Here is a 19067-nt window from a genome sequence, read left to right as displayed (position 1 = left end):
AACCCTAAATCTAAAATATTCATTTAAAGTATCATAAAAAATGATTTAATTAATTACAAATAAGAAATAAAGCAAATAAAATAAATAAAACATAACTAAAATTAAATATTAAACTAAAATGGTAGATTTCTAAAATATGGTAACCAACATTGTGATTTTTTTAAAATAAAAAGATCAAATACTTCAATTTTAAAATAAAGAGATCAAAATTATAGATCGAGTTAAATAGAAAAACTAAAATTAGTTTTAATTTTTTTTTTTATAATCAACTAGAGGAAAAGAGAGGCACTCTATGTCTCTATACTTTTTTAAATAAAATAAAATAAGAAAATAAAAGAAAAATAAATTGGATCAAATGTCGCCTTAAAATACATTTAGTATATCATTAGTTTTTACACTTTTAATTAATCATAATTATGAATTCTCATGTCATTTAGAATCATTGATTTACTTTCGTAATAATTATTTTCAAAATTCATTTATAAAGGCATTTTAATTGATCCATTAGAAAAATATATCATTTTTTTTATTTGAACTAGTAGTTTGAGTATTATTTCTTTTAACCTATGATATATTTCAACAAAAATCAAAGACTAATCACTTAAGGGAAAAATATGAGTTTAAAGAGCTTATATTTTTTCATACTCGTGAATATAGGAATTGAATCTCTCATCCCACCCCATGCTTAAAGAGTGTTGTAGTAGGATTTAAACATATATGTTCTATATTTTATTTTCATCTCATTATTTTAATAAATATTTTCAATTATCCCTTAAGTGATTATTATTATTATTATTATTATATCGAAAGAACATTTTAATTAGTATGATATTGATATTATTTATTTTACTTTTAGTAAAATATTTAATCTTCAAATAAACAATAATAACAGTTCTAGATTAACTTAAAAAATCTAAAACTATAATTACATAAAAGATGCTTTTGTATGCAAAATGAAAATAAAATTTATGCAAAGGGTCAGCTCACTCACCTGTGATTGATTACTTCAGCCACTCATTGGTGCTTGGAGTTCACATATATAGTGACTATATTGATCAAAGTGTAAGTGGAGTTTGAGCTGGTAAAATTGGTCCACATAACAATATATAGTTAGCTAGTTAATTTCTTCTAAAAGAGAAAATCACCAACGAAAATTTTGAACCTTTATTAGTGAGAACGTGGTTATTTGCTTCAAAGTGTTCAATCAACCCCATCAACGATTTTGTGTAGAGTTTATGCGGACTGAAAAACAAGTTGTCTTCTACCGTGGAAGTCATGACACAATCAATGCTTGTAAGACTCTCAAATTTAAAGCTAACCGCGATTAGGGTTCAGTTAATTCTTTATTGAGTTTGTGGTTGCTGGTCTCCCACTTAAAAGCGGTTTGAAAATTTCATTTGTAGAAATGCTAATTAAGAAATTAATATGTTATAATGGTCTTGCTAATCATTATCTTTAAAAATATTTATTAAAGAATTAATAGTACAAACTTTTTATTAATTAAAAATAAAAATTACGATAAAAGTATATTGAAAATCATAATAAATGCACATTTTTTTAATATATAAAATTTCGCTCTTGATTCTTTTATCAGTGTATAAGGAGCACCAGTTAACATTTCGCAATATTTAAACGAATGAGCAACTCCACTCCCTAATGTTAAACGCTGAGGTAATAATGGGTGTGCTTTAATTTGTTTAGTGGATGTATGAATTAGTTCCAACTTCCAACATTATAAAATGTATGAAATTGATATATGCCAAGCAACGTATCAACTGAAATGAAAGTTTATTTTATATTCAGTACCATATTCTTTTTTGGACAGCAATAAACTCATTACATTTCGTTATATATATATATATATATATATATATATATATATATATATATATATATATATATATATATATACACACACACACACTTTTATCCTTACATTACTATAAACTACAAATGATTTTATTCTTTAATAATTTTAGATAATTATTAATTTATTTTCAAATGTCAATATTATTTTAAACTGCGAAAAGAGACACTTATTGCCTCTCTCTCTATATAGCAACTAATTAGTGGGATATAGTTGTCATTATAAAAGTTTTATAAAAAACATAACATGTTAAAATATAATTAAGTTGATATTATAATATCTAATTTTATTTATAAAAAAACTAGACACTGATTATACAATCATCCATCATAAAATCATAATCATAATATATGATATGTTTGACAATTTTTATAATAGTTATGTTAAAAGTTATCTTATCATTAATTAAATGATAACATAAAACTATTTTACATTATCATATAGATATTAAAAAAATTATTTATCAAGTAATTATTATAATTATTTTTCAATAACCATTTTCAAATATTTTATCAACTTTTATTGAAGAATTTTTAAATCATTTATCAAACAGAAAATCATTGAATCCAAAGGATTGTGATGGTGGTGTAATATCTTTTTGCATTTATATGTGGATGAACAATTAATTTAGCATGTTGATTCTCTTCATTTATAAAATTTGCTTAGGTGAACGACAACTACAAATTGCGAGTTAGATTAATCTTTAAATGAGTTAGTTAAAGATACTTGTGGTCTCTAAAAAACATGATTTGAATAGTGAGAGTAGATAAGTAAATTAAATTATTTGAACATGTGATTATGTTATTTAATATAAAATAATATTTTGTTGATAATATATGATAACAACAAAGATAAAGTATCTTATTTGAGGGTCAAATATAAAAACTAAATTAAATTATGAATATAAAATTAATATTTTAATTTAAAAATATATACAAATTAAAATTATATAAAAAATGTGGCGGATTCCCTATGGATTTAAAAGTATTTGATAAATCCCAAAGGGGATGCAAATGAGTTTATAAAATATAAACTCTCATCTTTTAAACCTGAATTTGTCCTGCCTTTTGTAGAGATGGAGATGGAGAAACCCAAACATGCATTTGACCCGATTTGCTATCATTCATACCTTATATATAAATATTTATGTGTACACGATATAACATAAGTGTAAATAAAATAAAAAGTATGATATATCTTTTTGAGATTTATTAAAACTATATTATTGGTTTAATTTAATAAAATATATTATTTTTAATGAAACTTTTTCATCAGCAAAAAATATTTGTTAAGGGTTGTGTCGATAACATTCATGAAGAACATAATATTTGTTATATTTTATCATTTTCTTGCATGTAAATATTTTTAAATTAAAAAAGAACATAAAGGTGGAAATTAAGTTCCTTATATTAGTAAGTATTTCCTATATTGTATAAGTATTTGATTTTAAGTAAAATTTAAAAAAATATAAAAATATAAAAATGTGCATAATTAATTTAAAAGTAATGAAAATATAAATGATAAAAAAAAAACCATTTAGGAATATTAAGATTAAGATTGGAAATTACAAGTGATTGTTTAGACAATTTGATTGAACCAATCTAGCACAGTACACGAGTCAGTTGCTTAACTCAATGATTGTTCTGTTAATTAGTTACAAGTGTCATATCACACACAATGATTATTAGTGCAGTTATGCATTAACTAAAATATTCTATCTAGAAGATTGCCTAAGCAGAATTCAAACCATTGGGTTATTATTATAAATCTTTGTTCTTCTTGGTTGTGACAGTTTGAACTTTGAAACTAGCCAACTGTTTTTACTTTATTAATCAATCTAAAAAATTATTTAATTTCCTTGTCAGCACAACAAGCTGCTTAGGTGAAAATACTCATATTTGAATGACATATGTTGCGGAGGATAACCACAAGCTCTTTATGTTGATAGTGGAAAACTTAGAAATTACATGTTTGGTTTGAATTTTGATTTAATTTTTTTGTTTTTGTTTATGGTTTGAATTTAATTAGTGTAATGTTAGTTGTAGGCAAATTATAATCTGATTTTTGTTCTGATAGTCATATCTGATGATCACTTTACTCTCTTTAATTAGGCATCAGGAAAAGTTTCAGAAGAATTTGCAATGCTTGATTGCAATTGTTGATGGCCAGACCAACCAAGAGGAATTGGCACCGGTCTCTGAATGGATGAATGAGGCCATGCTTATGAACAATGAGGAGCCTACGGCACTGATGTCTTGAATTGATAAATACATGCAAGAGCTACACCAACAAGATATTCAACATGTATTCTCTTCATGGATAAATAACGTAACATGCCTCCAAATGATGCACTTGGAGGAAACATCCAAGGTGCTAGTGCTGAGGGTGGATGACTACGGAAACTAAAATGCTTTGTAGCTTTCTTAAGGTGCATGTGACCCTTGATAATAGGTTTTTGATGATTCAAATTGATAGGTGATAAACCTGAATTTGATATTTTGATATGAATTTTTATGTATTTTAATATATTTTATTTAATAAAATTTGATATAAGTTTGTGAAAGATATATGCTTAATAGATTTTATGTGGAAAATAAATCACTAAAAATCATCAGTTTTGAACTAATAAGATGATAACTGTCACCATAAAATTTGCATGTGTATGATTGTAAGTGTGATAATTTAAAAATAATTAAAAAATATGTTAAATAAGCTTGTAAGTTAGACTCAACTTTTATATAGGTTAAACTATACATTAAATAATATACTTAATCCAAATACTTTTAATTGATGCTAAACATAGGCCTAACAAAGCCTATTGTACCTCTAGTCCTAGCCTATAAATCAAGTTGATTATTCTATCAATTTATTATACTAACTTGTTGACACGTGAAAATGATAAGAGATGTCATATTAGACGAATGTTTATTATGTTAACTCAAATTAACATCATTAATAAAAATATATGATAAAATGGTTAGTTTAATTTAATTAATAGACTAAATTAAAACTCTTTAAATTAAGGAGATCAAGAGATAAAAAAGACAACATGAGAAATCAAAAATCTATCTTAACCTTATATTAATGAACCAAATTAATATGAGTTACAATGTAATATAACTTTTTGAGAAGCTCCTTCATCTTAAATTTAATTCTATAAACATTTATGAATTATTTGTCATAGTAAGTTATGAATCAAATATATATCTAAATTAAAAAGTTGGCATAGTTAGAAGATCTTCCAACTTGGATATTAAAAGCTAGGGATTTCAAGAAACAAATTGAGATACCTTTTATTTATTTTTAACCTGATCCTAGGTAAGACTTTTGAGACTTTTTAACTTGTCCTAAAACTTGAATAAACTAGATAATTAGAAAGACAATAAGTAAGGCCGAGTCTTTTTTTTTTTGGTACGGTAACAAAAAAATGTTAATCTTAAAATAAAATAAAAAGAAAAATTTTCTCTTCAAATTTTAAACTATTTTACCCTCCCTAATTTTCTTTTTCTTTTTCTTTTTCCCTCTTGTTCAAACTGCATGTTGCATAAAAATCAAGCAGTGTGCATTTTTTTCCTTTTAATTTTTCATTTATTAATTTATTGGGCTCTTGTCTTACTTTCCAAGGCAAGAAAAAGAAAATTCTATTAATCCCAAAACACTATGTCGCTATTTCCATTTCCATTTGGTTCCTTACAACACTCACGAAAATCGATTCAACACGAAAGGAAAGTGAGTAAGACCTTATTACCCTCTCCGCCACACTCTTTTCTGCTCACAAAACACGATGCTTAGGGTTTATCGATTATTCTGAATTGTTCATACTGAATTTTAATTTAATCTCATAAGCATGTTGTGATTATTGTTCTGGAAATTCGCAGATTGACGAGTTACCAGACTTGCATTGAAATCGTATCAAACAATGTCGTAGCTGTTTTCTTTTTCAAATCCTGAGTTGTTAGTGAGTGTGCCCAACAATGGCAGCTGTTAGGTCTTCCTCTGTAAGAAGGTTAGGAAGCACAATTCAGGGTTCTTTTAATATGGAATTAGTTCAACACTGTCACTATCACCATAGTATGTGTATGAATCTTGCAAGGTTGCCAAGTGATTCACTGAGTCATCCTTATTACAAAAGAGAGTTACAGTTTGCTAAGAATCGGTTTAGTAATTTGGCCTCTGAATCCCTTGGAAGTAGTCATCACTTTGGCACTAGAGCCAGTGTATCGGTAAAACCAACATTCTCTGGTTATTGTTTTCGTAGTGCCCTTCCTTTTGCTTCCATGAGCCACGTGTTGAATCATCGAATGTATTCGTCGTCAGTGGGTGACAAAGGAAGTAGAGATGGTGGTACAGAAGTTTCTGCTGGTTCTGGTGCAACTGATATTAATACCACTGGTGATTCTGTTGTTGGGGGTGATTGGGCTGAGAGGATTAAAGATGCCTGGAAGAGTGTGGCAGAGGCAGCATCATATGCAGGGGGTAAGGTCAAAGAAACTTCTGATGATCTCACTCCATTTGCTCAACAGTTGCTTGATTCACACCCATATCTTGATAAGGTGGTTATTCCAGTTGCTGGTACTTTAACTGCTACCATATTAGCTTGGTTCTTGCTGCCTAGGATTTTGAGGAAATTTCACAAATATGCAACGCAAGGTCCTGTTTCTCTATTGCCAGCAAGCGTGTCTGTGGAGCCAGTTCCTTATGAGAAAAGCTTTTGGGGTGCTATGGAGGATCCAGTGCGATATTTAGTTACCTTCATTGCATTCTCACAAATGTTAGTGGGTTGTATACACTTAGTTGTTTTTTTTAAATTTGTCATTTTGTTTGCTATATGTGCAGTTATATGACAGCTGACTTTGATTTCCAGTGGTGTTATGGTGGCTCCAACAACTATAACCTCACAATATCTTGCACCTGTTTGGAGGGGTGCAGTGATAGTTTCATTTGTATGGTTTTTGCATAGATGGAAAACAAATATTTTTGCACGGACGTTGTCCAGTCAAAGTTTACTTGGGCTTGATAAGGAGAAAGTGCTTGCTCTAGACAAAATCTCATCTATTGGTCTATTTGTGATTGGTATAATGGCTTTGGCTGAGGCTTGTGGTGTGGCCGTGCAATCTGTTGTGACCGTTGGTGGTATAGGAGGTAAGTATTGAATTTAGTTTAATTTTAGATGCTTAAATTTTTTAGCATCTCTCCTTTTCCTATATCATTGGTTTTCTTTAATGTAGTTGGAGGCAGGAAAACTCTTATTGAGATTTAGGTTTAAGGAAAGCAAATTTCCTTATAGGTATATCAATTTGGTTGAAAGTTGACACCATCAGCACTACAGGGATCAAATTTGACAAAATAAGTTAAATTGGTTTTTAATCCCGTGGTTCATACTGTTTTTGCAGATTTTATTGGTATATGTATGCCAACTGAAGGGATTGTTTGGGATTGTGTTAATGGTGCTTTGTGTTTGCAAAATGATTCCAAAGTGAGAGGAACCACTGCATAAGTTGGTTTTAAAAAATAAATTTTATAACTAGGAAGTAAAAATGCCTTGATCTCTAAAGAGACTGCTAGTTCTAAGGATTTGGCTCCTCTAAAGGCAGAGGAGTGCACTTTAGAGGATAAAGTATAGTAATAACTGTTAATTAGCAAATCAACAGTTGAGATTCTAACTAATGTCAATGTTTGTTATGCATGTTCTTCACGTTATCACAATTCTTAACCATTTTTTTTTTCAATCTATAGTTGTTAGTGAACTTTATCTTTTAAAGTACACCTGCTCATTTTAGAGGAGTTGGACACTTGCATCCTAGTTCTAGAGTTGTAAAAGCAATGTATAAGATCAATAGTAAGAAAAAGAAAGGAATAGAATACAGACATGCACAAATAATATTTTCTTGTGTTCCATTTAGTGGAAATATCAGCTAATCCTAATCCCTACCTGTTGATCATGCTTAAGAGTCTTATGCTAAAACATGTCAAGATCTCTATATTAGTTTCTTTATTCATTTATAAACGTTTTATTATGTTGCTTTTCCATTCATTAACAAGTTCCACTCTTCCTTTCTTTCTTTTTTCTACAAACAAAATAAGGGACTCTAGATTTCATGTTTCTGTCTTTCTTATGCAGGTGTGGCTACTGCTTTTGCTGCCAAGGACATTCTTGGCAATGTGTTCAGTGGTTTATCTATGCAGTTTTCAAAGCCCTTTTCAATTGGAGATACAATAAAAGTATGTTAATTTTGTAGGTGCACATTAATGATTGGTCCTTTTTATGGGAAAATTTATTTTCTGAACTATGGGTTTTGTGCTCTGGCTATCTGTTAGGCAATTTGATGCCCTCTTTACAGTTATTTTTTTAGGTGAGAAATGATTGTTTTTTTACTACTTGCACATTATTAGGTCATAACAATATTATAGTCATTCATTACTTGTGCCTTTTTCAAATGGCCCAATATGTAGCACGTATACAGATGTAGTTTGTCCATTGAGGGCTAGAATTAGGGTTGGAACAATTGAAGGCCTAAAATAAAAATAAAACCGAGGGTTTTTGAGAAAAAAAAATGTATTTGGAGGGTGTAATATATTTATCATGAAATTTTTGGTGAAATTCAAAGAAGCATTTCACAAATTTGGAAATCTTGAAGGGTTCCATGCATCAATGTAGGTCTTCCCCTGGTTACATCTCATGTTTCTTAAACGTGTCTGAGAAATTGTAAAAATTGCAGGCTGGCTCAATAGAGGGTCAAGTGGTGGAAATGGGTCTTACTTCCACATCATTGCTGAGTTCGGAGAAGTTCCCAGTCATTGTGCCAAACTCATTTTTTTCTAGTCAGGTGGGTCCTGTGATTTAAAATTAGTGGAGCCTATTTTATTGTTTCTTTCTCTAAATGCATCTATGCAGTGACTTCAAAGGAAGCCAAGTCTGTTCTGAACACTTGAACATTACTAATCAATGATCTTTATCTTTGAACTACCACATCATGCAAAGATATGCAACTCGTTGGAAAGTTCTCTTTTCATCAGTTTTTAAACGGAGGCTAAGATATCTGATTAAATTACTTGATTGCACCTATGTTTTTTATTTTTATAATCCCTTTGCCTTTTGGGGTTGAATTTATGTACTAGGAAACTTCTCCATAGGATATGTAAATTTTGAAGGTTGCACCTCACATACATGTCTGTGCACACACATGACTGATAGAAAAGCTATTGCCTTATTTCCATAAATATGTTTTTTGCTTAAGATTTTGATGTTGTGAATATAATCTGTTTTCTGTCTCAGACATTGATGTGAGAGCCCTCTTTCATGCTAACTTTGTAGGTTATTGTGAACAAGTCCCGTGCTGAATATCTTGCCATTATTACCAAAATTCCACTGCAAACTGAGGATTTAAGTAAGATTCCCCAGATATCAGATGATGTGAAAAGCATGCTCAGATCAAATGCAAAGGTTTTCTTAGGGAAAGATGTTCCCTACTGTTTCTTATCCCGTATAGAAAGTTCATATGCAGAATTGACTCTTGGATACAACCTCAAACATATGGTACCTCGCCCATCTGAATCCCTGTGTTAGACAATCCTTTAATACTGTGATACACCTTAATTTTTGCCATATTTGCATGTACGACTTTTTATATCTCATGTTTATCTTGTTTTTCTGCTATTTACAGCGCAAAGATGAATTATACTCCGCAGAACAAGATATTCTCCTACAGGCAGTTCAAATCATTAAGAATCATGGGGTTGCTCTTGGCAGCACATGGCAAGACACGTCTTCTAAATGATGTGCTCTGCGTGATGGCAATTTTGGAAGTGATTGCAAACATCGTGAGCTTTAGCTTTTACTAATACAATGCCCGCAAGGTTATTAATTTGTCATTCGTTCACACAGAAAACAGTTTTCCAGTACTAGTAAACAGTTTTCCAGTACTAGTTTGACATGTGTAGTTGGTTTTAGTTTTGATTTACTAAAAGAATACAAAAAAAAATTCATTATGAGTGAATTGTGGAATTATCCCTTTATGAAGTTCCTGTTTTTTTATGTTAATAATAATAATAATAAAACTAAGTTACTATAATTGCGGGCCAGTGCACGAGGCTCTCTAATGACAAACTTTCCTTCTCCAAAATTATTCCCTGTCTCCACTCAGTCAACTCCAAAGCATTTAGGAATTAAGTGATAACTTAAGATTCATATGTGTAAAATGAAAATAATAATAGAAGAAAAGCTAGCTCCCTTTCGACTAGCCAATTCCATAATACTGTACATTTTAATAAATCATTTTTCAAATTGTTAAAACAGAACAGTACAACACCTAGCGCACGAATTTTTCAGAGTGCCTTATTGAATTAAAAAACAAGTGTTGGCCTTATAGCATACAACGTGGTGACTTATTGATACGAAAAACCCTAAGCACTCTCTGCACATGCCTAAAGAAGAATAGGACTTTATTTAAACCCAAAAACCAAGAAACAGTACATAAAAACTAAGTGACAGTCATCAACTTCACATCTGTTTTGCACTTTCTAACTTCCATTCTTAAGAAACTGAACAAATGGAGCTATGTAATGATCCTGGTGCAGGTTCTAGTTTCCTACAATTACAGCAGCTTTTCGTGTATTATTTCTGACCTTCTTCCCTTCCTCCAATACCATGGCTTCTCTAAAAACTGAAACGAGGTCACTGAAGAAATGCTGAAGACCATGCATGCTGGCCAAATGTAGGATTGGAACACTGCAACGTGTTTCACCATGGATAAAAAGTAACCGATAGCAATCAATGCTATATAGTACCTAATATTGTTTTGGAATAAACTACTGCCCAAGGCTAATTTTTTTACAAAGTATTTTTATATTAAAGAATAGATAAACCAATTAATATTTCATACTATGGCGCAAATTGGTGTTGCCATGTTGCACGACTCAATTATATAGGATCCTTACATTTGAGTTGAAAGAAAGCAATAAAAAAAAAGAGAGAATGAAAAGTAAAATGAGGTAAGATTTATATTTTTATACTTTTAATTTAATTTTAAATTTTGATCTCAATTTTTTATTTTATTTTATTTCTTTCCACTCTATTAAATACCTATAAAGACAATTGAATTGGTCCTTGCTTGATGCCAAGATTAATTATTTGGTACTGTATATGTATATATAGTTACAGCACTGTACATCTTAACAAGTGAAAATAGGAAGCTCAATGAATGCCTATAAATAAATGATGGGTGTACATAATGAATTATAAGTATTGATATTTTCTCATGTTTGGTAGAGAGCATATGCAGCAAGCACATCTAGGAAATATGGCTGAGAATCCGATTCGTGTAACGATGATTCCATGGTCTGCCTTTGGCCACTTGATACCATTTTTCAAACTTTCCATAGCCTTAGCCAAAGCTGGTGTTCATGTCTCCTTCATATCCACTCCCAAAAACATTCAAAGGCTTCCCAAAATTCCTTCGACTTTATCTCATTTGGTTCATTTTGTGGAACTTCCTTTACCATCATTGGACAATGATATCTTGCCAGAAGGTGCTGAGGCCACCGTGGACATTCCATTTGAAAAACATGAGTACTTAAAGGCAGCATTAGATAAGCTCCAAGATGCTGTGAAGCAATTTGTGGCCAATCAGTTACCAGATTGGATAATCTGTGATTTCAATCCTCACTGGGTTGTAGACATTGCCCAAGAGTTTCAGGTAAAGTTAATCTTATTTTCTATTTTATCTGCTACTGGAACAACATTCATAGTACCACCAGGTACAAGGGCAGGTCACTTATCTCCAGAAAGTCTAACAGCTCCACCAGAATGGGTGACATTTCCATCTTCAGTGGCTTTTCGAATACACGAGGCAATACATTTCTGTGCTGGTTTCGACAAGGTAAATTCTTCCGGGGTAAGTGATTTTGAAAGGGTTATAAAGATACATGATGCCTCTAAAGCTGTGATATTTCGTAGCTGCTACGAGATTGAAGGAGAATATCTGAATGCGTATCAGAAACTATTTGAGAAGCCTATGATTCCAATTGGTTTATTGCCTGTAGAGAGAGGAGTTGTTGATGGGTGTAGTGATAACATATTTGAGTGGCTTGATAAACAAGCATCAAAATCAGTTGTGTTTGTGGGGTTTGGCAGTGAGTTAAAGCTGAGCAAGGATCAAGTTTTTGAGATAGCTTATGGACTTGAGGAATCTCAATTGCCGTTTTTATGGGCACTGAGAAAACCAAGTTGGGAAAGCAATGATGGGTATTCTTTACCTGTTGGTTTTATTGAAAGGACATCTAACCGAGGAAGAGTTTGTAAGGGATGGATACCACAACTAGAAATATTGGCACATTCATCTATTGGAGGATCTTTGTTTCACTCTGGCTGGGGTTCTGTCATTGAAAACCTTCAGTTTGGGAATACACTTGTTTTATTACCCTTTAATATAGAGCAACCTCTTAATGCAAGGTTTTTGGTGGAAAAGAGATTAGCCATTGAAGTGAAAAGAAATGAAGATGGATCATTCACTAGAAATGACATTGCCGCATCCCTTAGACAAGCCATGGTATTGGAGGAAGGAAAGAAGATCAGAAATAATACAAGAGAAGCTGCTGCAATTGTAGGAAACTTGAAGCTGCACCAGGATCACTACGTAGCTGCATTTGTACAGTTTCTTAAGAATGGAATCAGGAAACCAATATGATGTTGAAGAGGATCATTACTGTGTCTTATTTTAGGTTTATCATCAGTTTGTTGAATAAAGTCCTACTCTTTAAGTCGTGGTTCAATAATTGCATCTGTTTTCTATCTTGTAAGGGTAACTAAAGCCAACTCCTGTTTTTGAATTCAATAAGACACTCTCTCTGAAATATCCGTGAGGCACTGTTGTGTTTTTACATTTTGAAATTTGAACAATCATTACGTAAACGTATTAATTACTTTATTGTGAAATAAAGCAGTGTTTCATTAATGAAAATATGTGACTTCTTACATTAATTAGTTGATTATTATTACATTTTTATATTTATAAATTTTATTTTTAAAAATAAAATAAAAAGAACTAAAGTCATTAATATGTAATTATTGTTTTATATATTATTTATAATTATTTACATCATACAAATTCGACGGTGTTTAAAAAATTATTACTTTTTGTGAGATGTTAAGTAAAGACAAAGACAGTGAAATGGATGGATTGTCAAAAGAAGCCCGATTTTGCGTGTAAAAGATAAACTATGGTTTCAAAGTCTGAAGAAACTGAAACGAGGTCACTGAAGAAATGCTGAAGACCATGCATGCTGCCCAAATGTAAAAGTAGTATATTTTTGCAAAAGTGGGGGTTTTTTCGGAGGAGTTTAAGTTTTGATTTTTGAAAGAATTATGATACCAATTACAGTGTATGGCTTCTCTTTTTTTTACTGCACGGTACAAATAGAAAGTAAAATTATATGATTAGTGTAAGTTAAAATATTGCAAACTAAATAGTGAAATAACTTTCTCTTTCATTCCATCCGCATTTCACTTTTTACCGTCAATCCAGATGTGTGTAAAACAAAATTTAAGAGCGTCCACCGACAGATAAATAATGACGGTTCAGTAGAGTCACACTTACAGTTAAATAGGAATGGTTCAAAGACTTAAAATAAATTTAAAAATAATATTTTTTATAAAATAAATTATTAAAAATATCATGTTGAATAGTTATGATATTAGTGAAGAATTGTTGTTTATTAATTGTTAATTATGGTACTAATAAAAAGAATAATATTTATTTATAATGTTTTAATTAAAATTTATTTTTAAATATAATTTTAATATAATTTTTTTGAGATATATTAATATAAAAAAAGTTTTAAAACCCTTTTTGGAACCTAAAGGTCTTGCTTGTATTGCTTGCCCTATAGGTAGGTTTCTTCATCCTCTTCTTTTTCCTTTTGAATACTACATTATGATTCAAGAAAAAGATGATTGAATTTCGGTTGCCTGAGCTGCATGCAGTATAACTTGATCATTAGCCCTCTCAAGGATAATATATTTAAAATAAGAATAACGTGAAAATAAAAAAATTGTAACTTATTATTTTTTCAAACAATAGAGTGAAATCTTTGTTGGTTTTTATCACAAAATATTTAAATATTAGAATGACATTTTTATCCCATTTCATTATATTTTGATCCATTACATTATTACTAATCCAAGCATAACCTAAGTTTCTTGCCCTCTCTCCCCTTCTCTATTATCTTTTATATTCTTTTGTTACTTTATCAATCATATTTTCTATACTATGTGCAAGGATGTATCGAGCAAATTTTTTGTTTTTTTAAAAAGAAAATCTTTTATTACGTTTTACAATCACGTTAGCCCTGAATAAGTTTAGTTGGATCATGAAGAATGAAACTTAATATAATGTTCCAAATTAACATGCTTAGGACACAAAAAGGCCGTAATTAAGAGATTTCCTTGTGTCATATAGATCCGGTGACAATGGTGTGGTTGGACAATAATGCCAGTGGAATTTGTACAACCGTACATGTGTAAACTTTTATGCCAGTTTTTCCTTATTGGTGTCATATCAAAGCATTCAGGACCAAGTGATAGTTATGAACGTGGTCAGCTCCATTTATAGATCTGTTTCCAACAACAAATCAATAATTGTAGGATTGGAACACTGCATCGTGTTTCACATTGGGAGTGTTTGTTAGCATCGTGTCTCCCCCTGAACCTCATATTTTTGGATAAAAAGTAAGCGTTAGCAATCAATGCTATATAGTTCCAAATATTGTTTTGGAATAAACTACTACCAAGGCTAATTTTTTTTACTAAGTATTTTTATATTTTTATATTAAAGAATAGATAAACCAATTAATATTTCATACTATGGCGCAAATTGGTGTTGCCATGTTGCACGACTCAATTATATAGGATCCTTACATTTGAGTTGAAAGAAAGCAATAAAAAAAAGAGAGAATGAAAAGTAAAATGAGGTAAGATTTATATTTTTATACTTTTAATTTAATTTTAAATTTTGATCTCAATTTTTTATTTTATTTTATGTTATTTCTTTCCACTCTATTAAACACCTATAAAGACAATTGAAATATGTTGGTTCTTTTCGTATAAATTCTGCTATTCTTTAAACCTGCACAAGATCAAAAAACAAGAAAAACACAACAAGCAATACACAACAGAGCAAGAAGCAAAGATTTACGTGGTTCGGCAATGTGTCTACATCCACGAGAAAATGCAGTTTCTCATCAACACATTGATCATGAAATTACAAGTTCAATACAAGTAGCAGCTAGCTTTGATCTTTCTTGGTTTCTCTCTTTCAAAACCTCTCTTAATCTCCTAACTCCCTTTCTCTATTGAACTCTCTATTTTTCTGCAATTTTTTTAGCTTCTCTGTTTTTCAGCCACTCTCCAAAAACCACCACACACTGCATTACATGATCAAGAATATATAAATACACTCTAAAAGCTAGTCCTAAGAATAAAGGCTATACATTGGTGCCAAAACCAATTCAGTTATAATAACTGAAAACAGTTATGACAACACTACTTTAAAGCCTTCTCACTTGTGCCAATTGTGATTTTGAGTCACACACCACAAATCTCCACCTTGACTCCAAATCAGCAAGTGTCTACCTTGTGATTCAGGGTTGCACTTCTACCAATCTGCTTTAGGCATCTTCAAAATTTATCAAGTCCAAGCAGTGCTTGAATTTGACACTAGATAGAGACTTTGCGAACATATCAGCCAGGTTTTCTTCTGTTGAAACCTTCTTCACCTTCACCTTCTTAGATTCAATCACATCTCTGATGAAGTGTAGTTTCACATCTATCTGCTTTGTCCTCTCATGGTACATTTGGTGATTTGCTAAGTGAATGGCACTTTGACTGTCACAATTCATTGTGACACAAGCTTGTGCTATTCCAAGTTCATTTACCATACCTTTAAGCCAGATTGCTTCCTTCACTCTTTCAGCTAGGGCCATGTATTTTGCTTCAGTTGTTGAAAGAGCAACAACTGATTGTTGATTTGCTTTCCAACTGATTGTTGTACCAAACAAAGTAAACACATATCCTGTTAAGGACTTCCTTGTGTCTACATTTCCTGCAAAATCTGCATCTACATAGCCTGTGACTGCTACTTCGTGTGTTGTCTTCTTGTACCTTAAACCAACTTTCCAAGATCCATTTAGATACCTTAGTGTCCACTTCACAACTTCCCAATGTGCGCTGCCAGGATCTCCCATGAATCTGCTTATAATACTTACAACATGAGCCAAGTCAGGTATGCTGCAAACCATTCCATACATTATGCTTCCAACACTGCTAGCATAGGGTGTTTGATCCATTTTAGACCTTTCTTCAGCTGTTTCTGGTGCTTGAATGATAGATAGCTTTGTATGATGACCAAGTGGTGTCGTAACAGGTTTTCTTTGATGCATCCTAAACCTTTCCACCACTTTCCTGAGGTAATTGCTTTGAGATAGGAATAGTTCATCCTTTGCTCTATCCCTATGAATATCAATCTCGAGTATCCTTCTAGCTGACCCTAGATCTTTCATCTCAAATTCTGTATTCAAGCTTTCTTTGAGTTGCCTAATCTCCTCCTTGTTGGCACTTGCTATGAGGATGTCATCCACATACAAGAGAAGGTAAAGAACACACACTTTCCCCTTTTTCAGGATATATACACAACTGTCATATCTGTTTCTAATGAAGCCATATCTGATCAAGAACTCATCAAATTTCAGGTACCACATATGAGGACTTTGCTTCAGTCTATACAAAGATTTTTTCAGCAAGCACACCTTGTTTTCCCCTTCTTCAAAACCTTCAGGCTGGTTCATGTAAATGGTTTCCTTCAGATTTCCATGGAGAAAAGCTATTTTAACATCCAGTTGTTCAAGTTCCAAATCATATTGATTTACCAGACCAAGTATGATTCTTATTGAGAAATGCTTCACAACTAGTGAAAAAATCTCATTGTAATCAATTCCTTCAACCTGTGTAAAGTCTTTTGCTACCAATCTTGCCTTGAATCTAGGCCTTTCTACTCCTGAAATACCTTCTTTCTTCTTGAAAATCCACTTACATCCAATAGCCTTCTGCTTCTTGGGTTGATCCCCAAGTATCCAGGTTTTGTTCTTTCTCAAAGATTTCATTTCTTCACTCATTGCCTGAAGCCACAGCTGGCTGTCTTCACTTTCAATTGCTTCCCTCCAGGTCTTTGGTTCTGAATTTTGAATCTCCTCAGCAACACTCAAGGCATAGCAAATAATATCAGCATGACCATACCTCTTTGGAGGCTTTATCACCCTCTTTTCTCTATCTCTAGTCAATTGATAATTGGACAAGTCATGCTGAGTGACCAGTTCTTCATTATCTTCAGCTTCTCCTTGATCAGTGTGATCAATGGCATCTCCACTGCCATGATCTAAAATCTCAGAATGCTCTACCTCAAACTTAGTATTCTCATTACTTGAGTTGTTATCCTTTTGCTCCTTACTTAGTATTGACATTCTGCTCTCATCAAAGGTTACATCTCTGCTGATGATGCATCTTGTCTCACCCGGTTTCAATTTCCACAGCTTGTTCCCTTTAACTCCTTCAGGATAGCCAATGAAAACACACTTTGCAGCCCTTGCATCCAGCTTTCCTTGTTTAACATGAGCAAAGGCCAGCGATCCAAACACCTTTAATTTTGAATAATCAGGTGGTTCACCACTCCAAGCTTCCATTGGTGTCTTGAAATCTAAGGCTGATGAAGTATTAATCAAATATGTTGTTGTGTTTGCAGCTTCTCCCCAAAAGGTCTTTGGCAGTCCTGCACTTAGCAGCATGCACCTCACTCTTTCCAAAATGGTCCTATTCATTCTTTCTGCCAAACCATTCTGTTGTGGAGTGTGAGGGACTGTTTTATGCCTTTTGATGCCTATTTTCTTGCAAAACTCATTGAACTGCTCTGAAACAAACTCCAGGCCATTGTCAGTCCTTAAAACTTTTAATTTTGTACCAAGTTGATTTCCAACAAGAGTATGCCATTCTCTGAATTTTTGAAAAGCTTCTGACTTATTTTTCAAAACATACAGCCATACTCTTCTTGAGAAATCATCTATGATGGTGAGAAAGTATGAGCTTCCACCATGAGTTTTCACTCTAGATGGTCCCCATAAATCTGAATGCACATACTCAAAAGGCCTAGATGAAACATGAATACCCATGCCAAAGCTTATTCTATGTGATTTACGAAGCACACAATGGTCACAAAATTCAAGTTTATCTAGTTTATCATCACCTAACAGATTTTGTTTCTCAAGTTCATGTAATCCTCTTTCACTAACATGACCTAATCTCAAATGCTAAAGTTTTGTTTTATCAATCAAAGTATTACTAGCTACCGATGCATGTCCAACAATAGTGGAACCTTCAAGAATAAACAAGCCATTACTTTTATTCTTGTTACCCTTGGCAATGACTAAAGATCCATTTGAAATCTTAAGAACACCATTTAAAATTCTAGTTGAATATCCTAGATCATCAAACATGTTTATGGAAATAAGATTTCTTTTGAGTTCTGGAATGTACCTTACATTTTTCAGTAGATACGCTCTACTATCAAACATCTTCAATCTCACAGTTACAATGCCTTGTACCTTGCAGGGGTAGTTGTCTCCTAGCAGTACAGCTCCTGCTGGTTTCAGTTCTAAGGTTTCAAAATAGTCCTTTCTCAGGCTGTTGTGATATGAGCATCCAGAATCCATAATCCATTCTGTTTGTGTTTTGGTATTAAAAGCTACTAAAACACCTGCACTCTCATAACCTTCAGAGGCTTCAACATTGTCAGCAGAGTCCAAAGATCCTTTCTTGATCTTGTCTGGGCAGTCTTTCTTGAAATGACCAGTTTTGTGACAATTAAAGCATTTGAACTTTGTTTTTTGGCCATTCTTTGAATCCCTTGACCTTAATCTGGACTTCTTTCCTCTTGTTCCCTTCTTTTCACTCCTTCCCCTTGAAATATCCAGGCTTTCACCATTATCCTCAGATTTGGAGTCTTGCTGTTTTTGCATCTCCTTGGTCCTTATTGAGGTCTGAACTTCTTCTAGGGTAATGTCTTGATCTTTGCCATAAAGAATTGCATCCTTGAAATGTTAAAAGGATTTTGGTAAGGAATTCAGAAGCAAAAGAGCTTTATCCTCCTCTTCAAGCTTT

At 32.2% G+C, this 19067-nt stretch overlaps 2 protein-coding genes across 3 annotated transcripts; both read left to right on the top strand.

Moving 5' to 3' along the window:
* Window positions 1-5495: 5495 nt before the first annotated feature.
* Window positions 5496-9887, top strand: LOC114418406 (mechanosensitive ion channel protein 1, mitochondrial-like). Of its 2 annotated transcripts, none has more exons than XM_028383722.1 (7): window positions 5496-5596; window positions 5746-6638; window positions 6732-7009; window positions 7989-8089; window positions 8587-8694; window positions 9183-9404; window positions 9532-9887. In XM_028383722.1, the coding sequence occupies exons 2-7, from the start codon at window positions 5842-5844 to the stop codon at window positions 9643-9645; spliced, it is 1620 nt and encodes a 539-aa protein (XP_028239523.1). In that variant the 5' UTR covers window positions 5496-5596; window positions 5746-5841; the 3' UTR covers window positions 9646-9887. The 2 variants fall into 2 exon arrangements, with proteins under 2 accessions (XP_028239523.1, XP_028239524.1); XM_028383723.1 differs by having other exon boundaries at window positions 5502-5600.
* Window positions 9888-11071: 1184 nt separating this feature from the next.
* Window positions 11072-12720, top strand: LOC114418407 (putative UDP-rhamnose:rhamnosyltransferase 1). The gene has a single exon (XM_028383724.1). The coding sequence runs from the start codon at window positions 11125-11127 to the stop codon at window positions 12550-12552; it is 1428 nt and encodes a 475-aa protein (XP_028239525.1). The 5' UTR covers window positions 11072-11124; the 3' UTR covers window positions 12553-12720.
* The last annotated feature ends 6347 nt before the right edge of the window (window positions 12721-19067 follow it).

Source organism: Glycine soja, chromosome 7 (assembly GCF_004193775.1).
Source record: "Glycine soja cultivar W05 chromosome 7, ASM419377v2, whole genome shotgun sequence".
Classification (NCBI taxonomy): domain Eukaryota; kingdom Viridiplantae; phylum Streptophyta; class Magnoliopsida; order Fabales; family Fabaceae; genus Glycine; species Glycine soja.
The sequence above is the reverse complement of the archived record's forward strand: the minus strand, read 5'-3'. Positions and strand labels throughout refer to the sequence as shown.